General features: G+C 40.9%; 1 protein-coding gene across 1 annotated transcript in view; it reads left to right on the forward strand.

Moving 5' to 3' along the window:
• The first annotated feature begins 305 nt into the window (after positions 1-305).
• SLC2A2 (solute carrier family 2 member 2) overlaps positions 306-16,057 on the forward strand; it is a 31,722-nt gene continuing 15,970 nt past the window's right edge. Inside the window, exons 1-4 of the mRNA XM_051818782.3 lie at positions 306-400; positions 8,132-8,224; positions 12,146-12,402; positions 14,545-14,669. Coding sequence (XP_051674742.2) covers positions 386-400; positions 8,132-8,224; positions 12,146-12,402; positions 14,545-14,669 — 490 coding nt within the window. The 5' untranslated portion in view covers positions 306-385. The remainder of the gene's footprint in view (positions 401-8,131; positions 8,225-12,145; positions 12,403-14,544; positions 14,670-16,057) is intronic.

Raw genomic sequence — 16,057 nt, forward strand, 5'->3', positions numbered from 1 at the left:
ACTTTCTGTAGAAGAGCCCATGGCTTTCTTGTTTCACCTGTCCCTGGTTACTGTCACCCTGACATGCCTTAAACTGTGACTGCCTCTGGTATGTAACTTAATGCCTAAGAGACCTCCTATGTCCCTTTCTGGTGGAACAAAGACATCGAAGCCACAGTGGGTAGGCAAAGGACTTATTGATTAGATTCCCATCAATAGTCAGCCTCTGCTGATTGGACTTCGACTCCTAGTTGATGGCAGCCGCACTCCTCCCTCTTCTCGCTCCTCCTCCTACAATATATAACCAGGTTTAGGCAGAGCTCCGAACACTCAGGCAGGGGCTCCTCAGCTGCATATGCCACACTCAGTTCAGGACCTGGAATAAGGAGGATTTCCAAGCCGCACAATGGCACAAGATAAGGTAATTCAACATTATGTTCCTTTTGAATCTGGCTTTGAGGAAATTAATCTGTTTGGGTCAGTGAATATGTAGAGATTTGAGGGACATTATGTATAACTACCACAGATCAAAACCACTTCTCTGTATGTGTCAACTGATAGCTCATTTGGCTGAAGAAAAACCTATTTCTTGTTGTCTTTTCTCACTAGTCTGAGTAACTTGTTTTCAAGTGATGCTGCATAACCATATTACTGAAGGAATGTGCCCCATCCCAAAAAAGATGGGCAGATTAACCTGAATCTAATCATGAAAATTTACCTGGAATCTTAAAAAATGTCAGTGTATTAAAAACCAGAGAGACGGAAAGACTGCTGTAGATTAAAAGGGGCTAAGAACTGACAACCAAATGCAACAAGTGAAACAAGAAGGAAACAGCTGTAACAGACAACATGGACCAGCAGTTGAGAAATTGTGAACATAGGATGCAGCCTAGTCAATATTCGCATAGCAATGTTGCATTCTTGGATGTGATAGTGGTAATTCTAATTATGTAGGAGGATGTTCTTTGGAGTGCATGTTGAAGTATTTAGGAGTGAGTGACACAGATATCCATAGCTTATTTTTAAATGGTCAACAAAACACAGTGGCACACACAGAGAATGAGAATTAAGCAAAGTGGTGAATGTTAGCCATTGGTGAATACAGTTATGGAGTGTTCACTGCACTGTTATTTCAACTTCTCTGTAGATGTGATACTTTGCAAAATAAAAAACTGTAAAAGGACATAACAGTTTTATTCCTTTAACTAAACTCACTCACTCCTGTATACAATAATACAAGTTGATGAATGTGTGCCCTGTTTAAGTAGCACCTTTAAGTCTGACCTGGACAAATGTGGTTTGCCAAAAGTTCTTTCATGTTAGTAAGCGCTGGGGAGCACAAGCTTTGGATTCAGCCAGGCTTGGACCTGGTTTCTACTGTGAAAGCCGGGTTAAATTATTCACTGAGCTGTGGGGCTTCTATATTATGATAGAATAAGAACATACTGGGATATGTTAGGGGTTATTTAGGGATTATCCTAGTACTTTAGGGTTTGGGGATAACTAAATGAAATAATATTAAAGAGGATTAGATGGCAAACATTTTATGTTAATGCTTACACATGGACATAATATATATTTAAAGAATAACAGCATGGATTTATGAACATTATACCCCAGGACAATGCTAAAACAGAACTTAAAATACAATATAAGTATGAATATTAAATTAATAACTATACAGATGGTATGTAGAGCTGGCAAAAATCATGAAGGTCGTATTTGGGTAACTAACATTGGGAAGACACTGCAAAAGGAAAGGCAATGTGCTCAACACAGAGTCTGGCATAGTTGTTCAAGCGCCATTCAGAGCTCTCATCAAATTCTCTTAGGGGCTTTAAAAATTATCCTGTAGAACTGTTCTTGAAAAACAAAGACTTGCCGTGCCGCGGCTCAATAGGCTAATCCTCCACCTGTTGCGCCGGCACACGGGGTTCTAGTCCCGGTCGGGGCGCCAGATTCTGTTCCGGTTGCTCCTCTTCCAGTCCAGCTCTCTGCTGTGGCCCGGGAGTGCAGTGGAGGATGGCCCAAATGCTTGGGCCCTGCACCTGCATGGGAGACCAGGAGAAGCACCTGGCTCCTGGCTTCGGATCAGTGCGGTACACCGGCCGCAGAGGCCACTGGGGAGTGAACCAACGGAAAAGGAAGACCTTTCTCTCTTTCACTGTCCACTCTGCCTGTCAAAAAAAGAAAAGAAAAGAAAAGAAAAGACTTGCCCAATAATGGAACCCAGAAAGAATGAGAACCAATGGAAAGTGCAGTTTTTCACCTTTGTGAGTCTATCCAGACTTCGAAAGAATTGGGATAAGCAGAAGACTGAAGCTCAGGAGACAGGGTTGTCACCCTAACTATACCTACAACATGTATAGAACTCAGACAAGGGATGTGGACCATGGACCTCAGTTTCTTCAAGTGAAAACCAAACAATCAGATGAGAATCCATTGCTCTATAAGGTCAGCTTGAATATTCTGTAGCTAAAGATTCCACTAGCCTTTTCCAAAGTTGGTTGCAAGATCACCTTTGGTTTGGCTTTTGGAAATATGTGCTTTAGAGGAAAGGGTATCATTTTTTCCTCCCAACCTAGTCAGTCAACCCTTGCTGAGAAATCTCTTTTGTTTAGCAAAAAGGACTTAAGAACATCTGCTCAAGGACCTGCATTGTGGTATTCTGGGCCAAGCTACTGCTTGCCATGCCAGTGTCTCATATCAGAATGCCAGTTTGAGTTCCAGCTGCTCAGCTTTGAATCCAGCTTCCTGCTAATATGCCTGGAAAACCCCAAGTAATTCTTGGGTCCCTGCTACCCACAAGGGACTCCCAGATAGAGCTCCTGGCTGCACCCTGGCCCAGCTCTGCTTTTGTGGTCATTTGGGGAGGGAATCAGCAGATAGCAAAGATCTCTCTCTCTCTCCCTCTCTGTCTTTCATCCCCTCTATTTCTGTCATGCTGCCTTTCAAATAAATGAAATAAATAATCTTTTTGAAAAAGAACATCAGTTCAAAGTCCCATACTAGAGCATCTGTCACTTCCTAGCTGTGTGGCACTAGGTGTGCCATGAAACTGGTTTCCTCACCTGTAAAATGGGTATAATTTTATATCTGTGTAGTATTGCTGTGAATATTATTAGAGAGGTATGAACAGTTGACACATGGTTATTTGGTAAGCAGTGATGAGAAATAATGATGTGCTTAAAGACAAATTTGTTTTAAAGCCCTTTCACTGTTTACAGGAAGACCATGTTGCTTATTTAATTTTTACTAAATAATTATATGCTTTGACTATCACCATACTCATTTTATAGGCAAAGAAATCAAGACCCAGGGATGTCAGAGGTCTAGCTAGGACTCTTCTAGGTTTCTTTTTTAAAGATTTATTTATTTATTTAAAAGGTAGAGTTACAGAGACAGGGATACGTGCATACACACACACAGGTGGGAGGGGAGGAGAGGGAGAGAGAGGGAGGAGAGGGAGAGAGAGGGAGGGAGGGAGAGAGAGAGAGAGAGAGAGAGAGAAAAGAGCTATCGGCCGGCGCCGCGGCTCACTAGGCTAATCCTCCGCCTAGCGGCGCCGGCACACCGGGTTCTAGTCCTGGTCGGGGCGCCGGATTCTATCCTGGTTGCCCCTCTTCCAGGCCAGCTCTCTGCTGTGGCCAGGGAGTGCAGTGGAGGATGGCCCAAGTGCTTGGGCCCTGCACCCGCATGGGAGACCAGGAGGAAGCACCTGGCTCCTGGCTCCTGCCATGGGATCAGCACGGTGCGCCGGCCGCAGCGCGCCGGCCGCGGCGGCCATTGGAGGGTGAACCAACGGCAAAAGGAAGACCTTTCTCTCTGTCTCTCTCTCTCACTGTCCACTCTGCCTGTCAAAAAAAAAAAGAAAAAAAAAGAAAGAAAAGAGCTATCTTCCATTTACTCGTTCACTCCCCAAATGGCCGTAGCAGTCAGTGCGCCAGAATTTCCACAGTAAGGCCACACAACAGTCTCACTGGAAAGGAATAGAGTGGGAAGCCCAGAACACTTGTCTTTGAAAATTAACTTTCATTTTTACCAAAGTAACGTAGGAACACCTAACACAGTTGTGACTTAGACTGTGTGTTTGGGGTGACGGAGGAAGGCTGATGGAGATTACGGGGAACCAAATCTGCTCCTGCCACCACCTTCATCCCCAAATTCCCTTTCTGTGGTGTCTCTGCTCACCATTGACATGGTTGCTGATTGGACTCTTAAAATAAGAAGAAAGAAACTATATGCTTCTCTGGTGGAGGCCAAGAGGAAGAGAGCCAGTGGAGAGAAGAAGCCCAGGGATGGAGTAGGAGGTGACAGTCACTAAGAGGCCAAGTGCTGCTTGGAGACTCTGCCACAGAAGAAAGAAGATGCAGGGATAAGATGGGGTGAGTGTGTTGTGGTCCTAGCTTGATGGTGGGACAGCCCTGGGGTTCCTCTTCAACTCAACCACGGATAACCAGTTGAGTGGCTTCTGCCAGTTTGGATTTTTGTCCAGAGACCTCACAAGTTTTCTCTGGGTAGGTGAGAGGGAGGAAGACAGATTTGTGTGGTGAGTGATGGAAAAATGCACTTGAGATTGGTGGGTGTTGGTGGTTCAACTTCAGCATCTGCAAAACTTAGGTATTTACATTCTTGGGTTTTTTCCCTAAATGTAGAAAGATTATGATCCTAGATTTTCAGATGTGCTTAATTTTTGAATATCTGTTTCTGCCCTATAAAGAATGCAAAAATGATCAAGAAGTTAAAAACAGGCTCTGAATCCAAGTCATTACTCTGTAATTTACCAGTTGAGATACTTTACCTCAATCTAGTCATCTATAAAATGGAGATATTAATAGCATTGCTACACTGAATGTGGTAGGCAGAATAATTCTTCTCCAAAAATGTTCACAACCTTGTCCCAGAATCTGAGAATATGTTACCTTACATGGCAAAGCAAAAAGGACATTAGCGATGTGATTAAATAAATATATATAATATAAAAGATAAATAAATCTTTATTTATCTTGACTTGAAGAGATTTTCCTGGATTATCCAGATCGGTCGAATATCCCATGCAATTTTCAAAAAGGAAGAACCTTCTCAGCTGTTGTTGGCACAAGAAAGATGCAACATGAGAAGGACTTGACCTCCCATTGCTGGCTATGAAGATGGAAGGACACCACTAGCCAAGGAGTGTGGTAGTCTCCAGAGCTGGGAATGGCCCTAAGCTTACAGCCATAACGAAAACACAGACCTTGCTCCCACAACCGTAAAGAGCTGAAACTGAATTATCAATCCAAATTTTTTCCTAGAGCCACCAGAAAGGAACCCAGACTGCCAACACCTTGACTTTAGTCCAGTGAAGCTCACATTGGACTTCTGATCTATAGAACTATAAGATCAATAAGTTTGCAACATTTAAGCCACTGAGTTGGTGGCAGCAATAAAAAACTCATATAAGAAGTAAATGAGATAATCCACATCGAGCAGTGGCAATGCATGAAGTAAGAATATGCAGGATTCGGCTTTGAAGCTCTGTTTGCATTGCTGCTCTGCATTAGACTGTCCACACTACGGTGATGGAGAGAGCACGTGGGAAGTGGAACAAAGCTCTCCCAAGGCGCCCTTCATTTGATTCCTACTCAAAAATAGGATGAAATTCCTTGTCCTTGGAAAGAGCTTGAAAGGAAAAAGGATGTGAGGAGAACACGCTAACCAAGTAAACGGAACTCCATCTTAGCACTGGCTATCTGAACCACTGAGTTTTAGGTATCTAGTTGTATTTTAGAGGATAATTCAAAATTTTCATAAGCCCATACACCAGGTACCAAATAGTTAAAAGTGATACATTTTACATATATTTACATCTAATAAATATATACAATTTTATGTAATATGTTAGTTATTTCTAGAAAATATATTATATGTTATATTTTGTATTAAGAGGGTTCTTCATAAAGTTCATGGAAAATTTTTATTATGAAAAAGCTATGCCTGGATTTCAACACTTTTTGCACCAAAATAAACTCGTCTTTTTTTTAAGATTTTATTTATTTGATTTGAGAGTTTGAATTACAGACAGTGAGAGGGAGAGACAGAGAGAAAGGTCTTCCTTCGTTGGTTCACTCCCCTAATGGCCGCAAAGCCTAGAGCTGCGCCAATCCGAAGCCAGGAGCCAGGTGCCTCCTCCTGGTCTCCCATGTGGGTGCAGGGCCCAAGCACCTGGGCCATCCTCCACTGCTTTCCCAGTCCACAGCACAGAGCTGGATGGGAAGAGGAGCAGCCAGGACTAGAACCGGCACCCTTATGGGATGCTGACTCTGCAGGCAGAGGATTACCCTACTGTGCCATGGTACTGGCCCCTACACTCATCTTTTAAATCCATTTTTCCACAAATTCTCTGACCTCCTCTCATGTTTATATATATATATATATATATATGCTTATATATGTAATGCTTATATATGATATATATGCTTAATTATAATGCTTATAAATATGTATATGTAAATATATAATAAATATTTATATATAATAAATAAATATTTATTATATATATATATATAAATTGGTCAGCTTTACAATTCTTTATTTTGGGAAAGGAAGTTACTGGGAAGGAAAAATCTACACAGATGCCATCTGTGAGAAGAGAAAGGGCTATGTAAACCTACAGATTTCCACTCCTCATCACAGAGGTCCCAATCCAGTGGAAGGTCTGGGGGAACACCAGGAAGCCACCTGTGCAACAGGCTCTCTAAGGAAGGTCTGGTTTTGGAACCACCAGACTAAATCACTACCAGCGTTCTTAGAGTGGTTACGTGAGATTATTTTGTTAATGATGACACTGAAATTTCTGATCTCCAGCTTGATGCAGGAACAAGGGATCTTGGTTAATTAGCTATTTTTTATACCACAGTAGGGATATTTACATGCATCCCACAATTTGAACAAAACTAAAGTTCCTATAGGGTAAGCAGCTTGGATCATATATATATATCATATATATATATATATATTAGCTAAAAGAGTGGAATTGAAATCCATGCTGGCATGAATCATTCATTCAACAAAATGCCTATTATATCCATGGTCTTTACTTTAAAAATTCAAATCACATAATTATATGTGCAACATTTTCCTCATAAAATGTCTAATAATACAAATAAAATATAAAACTTTATTTTACTTCCCTTCTCCAACCTCACATTCCTCCTCAAAGATAATAATTTTGTTATTTTTCAAGAAACTATTCTGTGAATTATATACAACATCTACAAATCAAAGAATATTCATGTGCAAGCCATTTTCTTAAAAAAATGAGATTAACAATTTCCTTTGCCTCTTTAAAAAAAAAAAACAAGTAATTCAATTAGTATTCTTTTTAACTTTTGCGTAGTGTGTTGTGATCTATCTGATGTATGTATTGTGATATATATGTATTGTGATATTTGAACATTTTCTATTGAATGGCATTTAGGTTCCTTCTAAAATTTTTGCTATCACACAAAATGCTGCACTGTATATCATATGCGACTCTGTGTGTATGATATGCTTTCTCTAAGATGGTTAATTTGCAATTATGAGTTGAAGAGGATGAATATTCTGAAGTCTTATCATAGCTACACAGAGGTGGGACAAAATTATGCTCCTTAATTCTCAACTCTAGATGCCACTAGAAGAAAATCCTGGAAAGTTTCCTTACTTGGATATCGATGCATCTCGTGATAAAGGCTGGTTGATGCTTTTTATAAGAGCATGGAGGTGTTTTTGTGTCATGACAATGTCCAGGAATTCTTGCTATCTCTTTGTTACCGATCCTGTACATGATTTCTCCCAATGACAAGAAAACTGCTTCTATCTTGACAGTCTCCTTCTATCAGAAGCAATTTGATTTCTGATTTCTGATTTTGAGTCTTCAAAGGATGTTTGCCTCCCCCAACTTGTCCCAAAAACCTTTTTCAATCTCATCACAATAGGGGAAGCAATGAGTGGCTCTCACATTCTCCTATGAACAGCACCTGCCTGCTGGGAGCCCAGGTAGTATACTGGGATGGACATAAAGGGAGAAGAACCAGCCGGTGGTGTCTGTAAGTGGCCCAAGAGGCAGCCTGATGAGATCAAGGATCCCTGCATTGCCTGGTGTTCCCATCTCTGTGTTTCATCCCCACAGCTCACCGGAACCTTGGTTTTCACTGTCTTCACTGCTGTGCTGAGTTCCTTCCAGTTTGGATATGACATTGGTGTGATCAACGCGCCCGAAGAGGCAAGTGAAACATGTGCAAGTTCTCTTTTTGGCAAATTTTATCAGTGACAGCTATCATACATTCCTCATACATGGAAATTAAGTGTGTCCACGTGGGGAGCACGGGGGTAATCTTGGCCTGTATGCAGTACAATGTGCATGATTCCAAAGCTGATAAGTTTGGTTTGACTCTTCAGCTAACAACGCTCAGGGGGCAAAGGAGCAATAAATAATTCTTGATCTCTGACTCAGCTGTTTGCTGAGCTCACAGAAAATTCCAGCCAGAATATCACATGCCCAAGGATGTCTCAAAAATAAAAAAAAAAAAAAAACAGCTTATTGCAGCATTCATTCAGAACAGTCACTCATGCATGAATGAAAAATGGTAGGGAATAATAGGAAACAATCTAGGACATGTTTTAGTCAATGCCCATTTATTTTTTAAAATTAATTTGAAAGGCAGAGTTACAGAAAGAGAGAGAGAGAGAGAATCTTCCATCTGCTGGTTCACTCCTCAAATGGCTGCAAAGGCTGAGCTAGGCCAGGCCAAAGCCAGGAGCTTCTTTCAGATTTTCCAAGCGGGTGGCAGGGGCTCAAGAAATTGGGCCATCTTTTGCTACTTTCCCAGGCATATTAGCAGGGAGTTGGATCAGAAGGGGAACAGCAAGGACATGAACTGGTGATCATATGGGATGCTGACATTTCAGGCTTGCCTTAACCCATTATGCCACAATGCCAGCCCCTCGATGCCCATTTATTGAGCACCTACTTATTTGCCCCAGGCACTTTAACAAATGCTCTCCCAAATTGGATTCCCTAATGACCTTAATATGCCTATTTTCAAGCCATATTAAAATCTTTAGAAGCCCTAACACTAAAAAGGTTATAGCCCTTCCCCATTCCTGTCCTCCATAGGTGATTCAAAATAAAATACTACAGAACTTTAGAATAACAGTCAAGAAGTACAAAGAAGTTTGAATTTTTTCTGTAATAACTATTTGGATGGGTATTTTTTAAAAGTATCAAATAATTTCTGTGCTGATTTATCCCATTTATTTCATGTACTCATCCCTACTCTGGTATCCAGTGAATAGACAAGAGATTCTTTCCAGTCCCCAGAGATGTAAGTGAAGGAGCCAAGACTGTACTCCCCTCTGCTCTAACTCAGACCTGTGAGATCACTGAGTGAAGCACTGATGTCTCATTGCTCTTTTTGTCACCAGTGCCAAGCATGTTGGTTAGCATAAAGGTGTTCATTATATTATCTAATGAATGAATGGTAGAGGGGTTGAGAGAGAGCAAGTGCCTGGGGAAGGAGTAGCATGTGAAGCTGCAAACGTTTTTTGGGCCCCTACTGTGAATGCATCATGTTTCATCTGCTGCCCTTATAACACTGAACTCCAAGGAAAGTGTTGGATACTGCAAGATACTGTGTGAAGTCTGTGCGGTCCACAATCCATCACCTGACAAAGGCTGCTCATTGGGCCAAGAGATGCGCTCCAACTAGGTGCCACACTTCTTTGTGAGTGTGGGAGGTGTTTATCCAGGGACTAAAGCTGGGAGTCAGGAGACCAAACTCATGTCTTTTTTCTGTGGATGACGACAACATATACCAGTTTAGTAGGTTTCCTAAAATTTAGCTCAAAATCACCATGACTTAGGGTAACTGGAGACCTTTTTAAAATTTTTTTGTAGAAGACATTTTCACAACTTTTCTTAAAGCATCCTCTCCAGTCTTGGAAATTTAGGCTGAGATATCCATTCCTTGAGTCCAAATTGCAGGGCCAGAGATGAAAACAGGGATGCCCCTACTGGTAAAGGGTTAGTGCCTTTTCTGTAGCCCTTTCCTTCTAAGCGCAAAGAGCTGAGTTAACGCCATTTAAAGAGAATGGCCATTCATACCTTTTATTTTTTATTAACTGAATGGAATTTGCAATTATTTTAAGAGATTTTGCACATACTTTTTTTAAAAATTTATTTGACAGGTAGAGTTTAGACAGAGAGAGACAGAGAGAAAGGTCTTCCTTCCGTTGGTTCACCCCCTAGATGGCTGCTACGGCCAGCGTACTGCGCCCATCTGAAGCCAGGAGCCAGGTGGTTCTTCCTGGTCTCCCATGCGGATACAGGGACCCAAGCACTTGGGCCATCCTCCACTGCCCTCCCAGGCCACAGCAGAGAGCTGGACTGGAAGAGGAGCAACCGGGAATAGAACCGGCACCCATATGGGATGCCAACGCCGTAGGTGGAGGATTAACCCAGAGAGCCACGGCACCAGACCCTGCACATACTTTTTTATGATTATGGAAATTACATGTCTATTGTAGAAAATACAAGGGAAAAAACAACCATAACTATTCTTCCACATACAGTAAACTGCTGAGAACATTTTGGACAGTTCCTTCCTGTCTTTTTTAATGCATGTTATCCATGTAAGGCAGTGTTTTAATGAGAATGTCAATTCTCCCCCTCATGCTGCTGACTTGGCTCATAACTGGTAACACAGAGCAACAGCATTCCAGGTCCTTGTCAAAAGGACCCTCCCCATAAAGTGATCAAATCATAACTGGGAAGAATGACATGGGAGAAAGATGGCCTGAAGAATGTCCTCTAATTCAGTTCTATTTGGTAGGACATTTGTCTCCACCAAAGCAAAATCTAAAAATGCTTCTGTGTGATTACAATTCTGGACATTGCTCCTTCTATTACACACTGACCTCTGTGAAGGCCTGTAGGAGAAATTACTTCTAAGTCTCCATATCTTCTCAGGAGCCATGGGACTGTTTTTATCTTTGGAATTCATCAATCACTTACATGGTTGTTTTCCTCTCTGCACTGACTACCAGGAAGTTTATTACTAAATTTATAGCATTCTTCTTGCAAGGATACAATATCCAGTGTTTGATTTTTGTATACTACTAACTTTATTTTTGACCTACATTTTATCTTTATTGAAACTTAAAGACAAATATTTATTTCCACTTCATTTGAAAAGGGGAGAGAGAGAGAGAGAGAGAGAGAGAGAGAGAATGAATGAATGACAATATGAATCTTCTATCTGCTGGTTTACTCCCCAAATGCCTGCAAGAGCCAAGGCTGTGCCAGGTCAAAGCCATGAAGCTGAACTCAAATCAGGTCTCCTTCATGCATGGCAGGAAACCTATATTTGAGCCACCATCTGCTGCCTCCAGGGTGTACATAAGCAGGAAGCTGGATTGGAGGCTGAGGAGCCAAGACCCAAACCAGGCACTCCAACATGGGTTGCCAGTGTCCCATGACACATCATAACTGCTGGTCCAAATGCCTGCCTCCCTCATCTTATCCTCTCCCAATCTTTTTCTTTTATACTTCTACTAAATATTTGTGGTGAAGCAATACTTGTGTTAACATGTATCTTTATGGCCGGTGCCGTGGCTCACTAGGCTAATCCTCCGCTTTGCGGCGCTGGCATACCGGGCCGGTCTAGTCCTGGTCGGGGCGCCGGATTCTGTCCCGGTTGCCCCTCTTCCAGGCCAGCTTTCTGCTGTGGCCCGGGAGTGCAGTGGAGGATGGCCCAAGTGCTTGGGCCCTGCACCCCATGGGAGACCAGGAGAAGCACCTGGCTCCTGCTTTCGGATCAGCGCGATGCGCCGGCCGCGGCGGCCATTGGAGGGTGGACCAACGGCAAAGGAGGACCTTTCTCTTTGTCTTTCTCTTTTACTGTCCACTCTGCCTGTCAAGGATTAAAAAAAATGTATCTTTATAACCTGCAGAACAGGTCAGATTTGTAACCTCTACTTTATAGGATATGGTCAACTAAAATAAATCTATTCCTGTTTATATGTACATGACACACATAATTAGGACAGTCTTAACTAAATATCCAACTAACATTTTAAGGGAAAAATCAACAAAAATATATAGAGTAAGTGAAATATTGGAGTAATTTTCTCTCTGTTTCCCCAGACAATAAAATCCCATTACAGACATGTTTTGGGTGTTCCACTGGATGACCGAAAGGCTATCAACAGCTATACTATCAACGATACAGAGGCACTGTCCACCACCCCTGTGTACCCAACATCACCCCCTGGGTCTGAGCAAGACACTATGACACCTGATGGCCTCATCACCATGTTCTGGTCCCTGTCTGTGTCCAGCTTTGCAGTTGGTGGAATGATTGCATCATTCTTTGGTGGGTGGCTTGGAGACAAGCTTGGAAGGTAGGCAAATTTTACAAATAAGAATTAACAGAGAAACTTTAAAATTTTGGTTTTGTTAGAATTTGTATAGAAAGATATCTCCTTTTCTTTTGTGAGATGCTCTTGGAGTTATTTTTTGCAACCCATAACCCTACCAGGCAGGTTGATGTTAGCTTAAATACGTGGAAAACGCTATTACAGCAATGTAACCAATCATGGAGGCATTGTAGCATAAGTGAATGTGGTGTGTATTTCTAGATAATTGATTTGATTCTCTGGCTTTGTAAGTTATGAAAACATTTTAGGAAGCCACCATACAAATTGTCAATCCAGAAACTCAACAGAAGAGCTTGGATTGATATTTTTAACCTAAGAATCCATTATGAGTTTCACCACAAATTACCAGTTCTCAGACTTCCAGGTTTTTCATTTTTAGATTAGAATTTGGCATTTAGATCAGTCAAGTCCTATGTCAAGTCAACATCTCCAACTCCCTGTTGTCCAGAATACTTGGCCAGCAGTTTCTAGCTGCTGCTACCATCTCAAAGGCCCAACAAGACAGGAAGTGAGTGGTATCTCCATTTGGTTTCTATTAGGCATTTTAAAGACATTAGTAAAATCCCTTTACCCTAGACTCTCATTTAGTCATATGACATGATAAATTTGTTGGGGTTTCCCATCCTATATAGCAGGGATAGGGAAATCTTTTTACTGCCAAGGGCCATTTTGGTATTTATAGCATCATTAGTACGCCATACAAAATTATCAACTTAAAAAAATTAGTCTGCTATAGATTTATTGCATTTTGAGTCCTGCCTGCAGTTGCACTGGCAAAGCCAGACTAAATGATTGCACAGTATGACCCATTGGCAGGAACCTCCCCACACCTGTTCTATAGAGAAAATAAAATCAGATATTATTTCCTGTTGTTTGAACCCAAATTTTGTGTATTCGTGACTATTTTTTCCCATAATAAAAATAATATACACCAAATATAGAAAGCAGTGGCTACCTGCAGTCCTTGGCTTGCAGCTGTTCCCCCATCTTCAAAGCACTCCAACCCAGCCTGGATTATTCTAATCACATCACCTTCTCCTCATCTGCCCTTCTCTTACAAACTACCTTAATAATCCAAGATAACCTCCTCCATCTCAAGATCCTTAATAATCACAGCTTCAAAGTCCCTTTTATCATGTACAGTAGCATTCACAGAGTCTGAGGGTCAGGATTTGGCTCCTGGGGAACATTATTCAGCTTATCAAATAGCAGTTAGGCAATCACTGCGGTATCAGATTGTATAGTTTTACTCTCCAGAAAAATAAATCTGTTTGGTGTTAAAGATACTTGCTGAGGAAAAGCTCATCTATCACAGTTTGAAACATTAGAATAAAATATAACAAGGTGCTTACACTTCTGTATGGCACAAATATGAAAATGTCCACTGAGATTATTTCATTGGCCTTAGCATCATTTACTTAACTCTGAAGAAGGTTTTGGTGTATTTCACTTTCCCACTAAATAGGAATAAAAAATAACATTGTTGCCATTATCAACTACATTGCATATTTTACATTGGTTAATATTAATTCATAGAGTCTGGAAATATACTGGCATACAATGTTAAAATAAGGTTAAGTATAATTCTGTATGGTGAGACTTAATACTATTTTTAAATTTACTTGCAACTAATTTATATGAAAAGAATTTGTTAGCAAAAGTTTCTCTCCTAATTACATCAACTAAAAACCTGTATCACTGAAAGAAAAAAAGGAAGAAACCAAATTTTAGCTTACAGCTTCAGCTATCACCAGTTATTCTTTAAAAACAATAAGCTTGTAGACTATCTAATTAGCTAACTGTTATTTTTTAAAAAGTCAGAACTGTTATCTTAAACTATTCATCCATGTAACTTAATCATCTCAATCCAAGTGTGGACAGCAGGTATATACAGCCCAGATTCTCTCATCCTACATAATACTTATTGTTAATATTTTAGCCCATGGATGAGTCAAAGTAGGAATCTTGGCTCAAGATTCCTGCACTAGCATTTATAGTAGAGTTAAAATAATTGATCTTGAGCAAAAATCTCAATATTCTCTGAAAGCAAAAAATTTCATCAAGTTTTGATGCTGAATTTATAATCCTTGCTTTTCAAAATTTCAGAATCAAATCCCTCTTGGTAGCAAACATCTTCTCATTAGTTGGAGCGCTCTTGATGGGGTGTTCAAAATTGGGACCATCTCATATACTTATAATTGCAGGAAGAGGCATATCAGGACTCTACTGTGGTAAGTCTCACACACACACACACACACACACACATACACATTTTTGTCTGAAAGTTGCTCTCAAGCCACATATGGCAACATGCTGGGATATTTTTTAGGCGATGGTGGCATGACAGAGGGAAACGGAGTAGCAAATGTAGACGTCTTGAGTGAGAGAGGTTAGGGAACAGTAAGTGTGCTATCTATCCTATGTTCTTATTCACTTCAATGATATCACCTCTAGTTGTCTGATATCTCACAAATTACTTAACTCTCTCAGTTTCTTCACCTGTTAAATGAAGAGGACTTTACTATCTATCCTACAATGTGTGTTATAGATTGAATGTGGCTTCACTTCCCAATTCATGCAGGCATTTAAGCTCCAAAGTCGTAAGTTAATGGTATTAAAGAGGGTACAGTCTTGATCCAATTACAATGTTAGGAGGTGGACTGGGTGGGAGGTCCTTAGATCACTGGGAGCACGTCCTCAAAAGGCAGATCTTGCCAGATGGTTGGTTATAGCAGCTGAGTTGGGCCTAGCCTCTCTTTCTGCTTTCTGGCTTACCATGTGATCCTCCCTCTGCACAAGCTCCACCATTGCTATCCCCTAGCATCACCACATGGCCTGAACAATAGGGCCTGCCAGATATTAGACTGTGAATCTCCAAAACCATGAACCAAAATTAACTCACTTTCTTTGTAAGTAGTCTGTGTCAGCTATTTAGTTGTAGTAACATAAAGCTAATACAGGGTGATTGTGAGAATGGACGTAAAATATTCAGAATAGATTCTAATATATAGCAAGCTGCCAATAAATGCTAGCTGTTGTTATTACTCTTGTGGTACCAGAAGACAGTGGAAGACAGCTAGATCCAGAACCTAAACTCTGCTCCTAAGCCCTACCAGACCATCACTTCTGTTTCTCATATCTAGCAAGACCTTGACGCCTGGAGCCATCTCCTAGACCACATTTCCTAGCACTGTCTGGTTCTATCCATGACTCAGCGAAGTGGTGGTGTCCATAAGAGAGAAGGAATCAGGCAGAAACAACTGGTAAAGGAGTTCAGAATAGAAGAAAGATACTCCTTCTCTCAATTTTAGGTCTGAATAGTGAGAATTACTAGTCCCTGGAAAAAGCTTTGCAAACTTACAGAGGAAGCAAATTAGCGGAGGTCTGAACAAAGAATCATTCAGTCTTTAAAACAAATGGTCAAATCTTTTAACTTCTCAAAAGCAGTGAAGCCCTGAGAATGACAGCTCTGGGCTGACATTTTAACCCATTTTTTCACAAATTGTAGTTACCCTTCAAAGCACTAACAACCAGTAGAGGGGGAAAAGAGAAGTAAGGTCTAAAACTTGTATAAAGCATTCCATTTGCAGAAAACACTTTAATTTCATGCATTTTCAAT

Source organism: Oryctolagus cuniculus, chromosome 4 (genome assembly GCF_051225735.1).
Source record: "Oryctolagus cuniculus isolate XC-2025 breed Fujian yellow rabbit chromosome 4, ASM5122573v1, whole genome shotgun sequence".
Taxonomy (NCBI): domain Eukaryota; kingdom Metazoa; phylum Chordata; class Mammalia; order Lagomorpha; family Leporidae; genus Oryctolagus; species Oryctolagus cuniculus.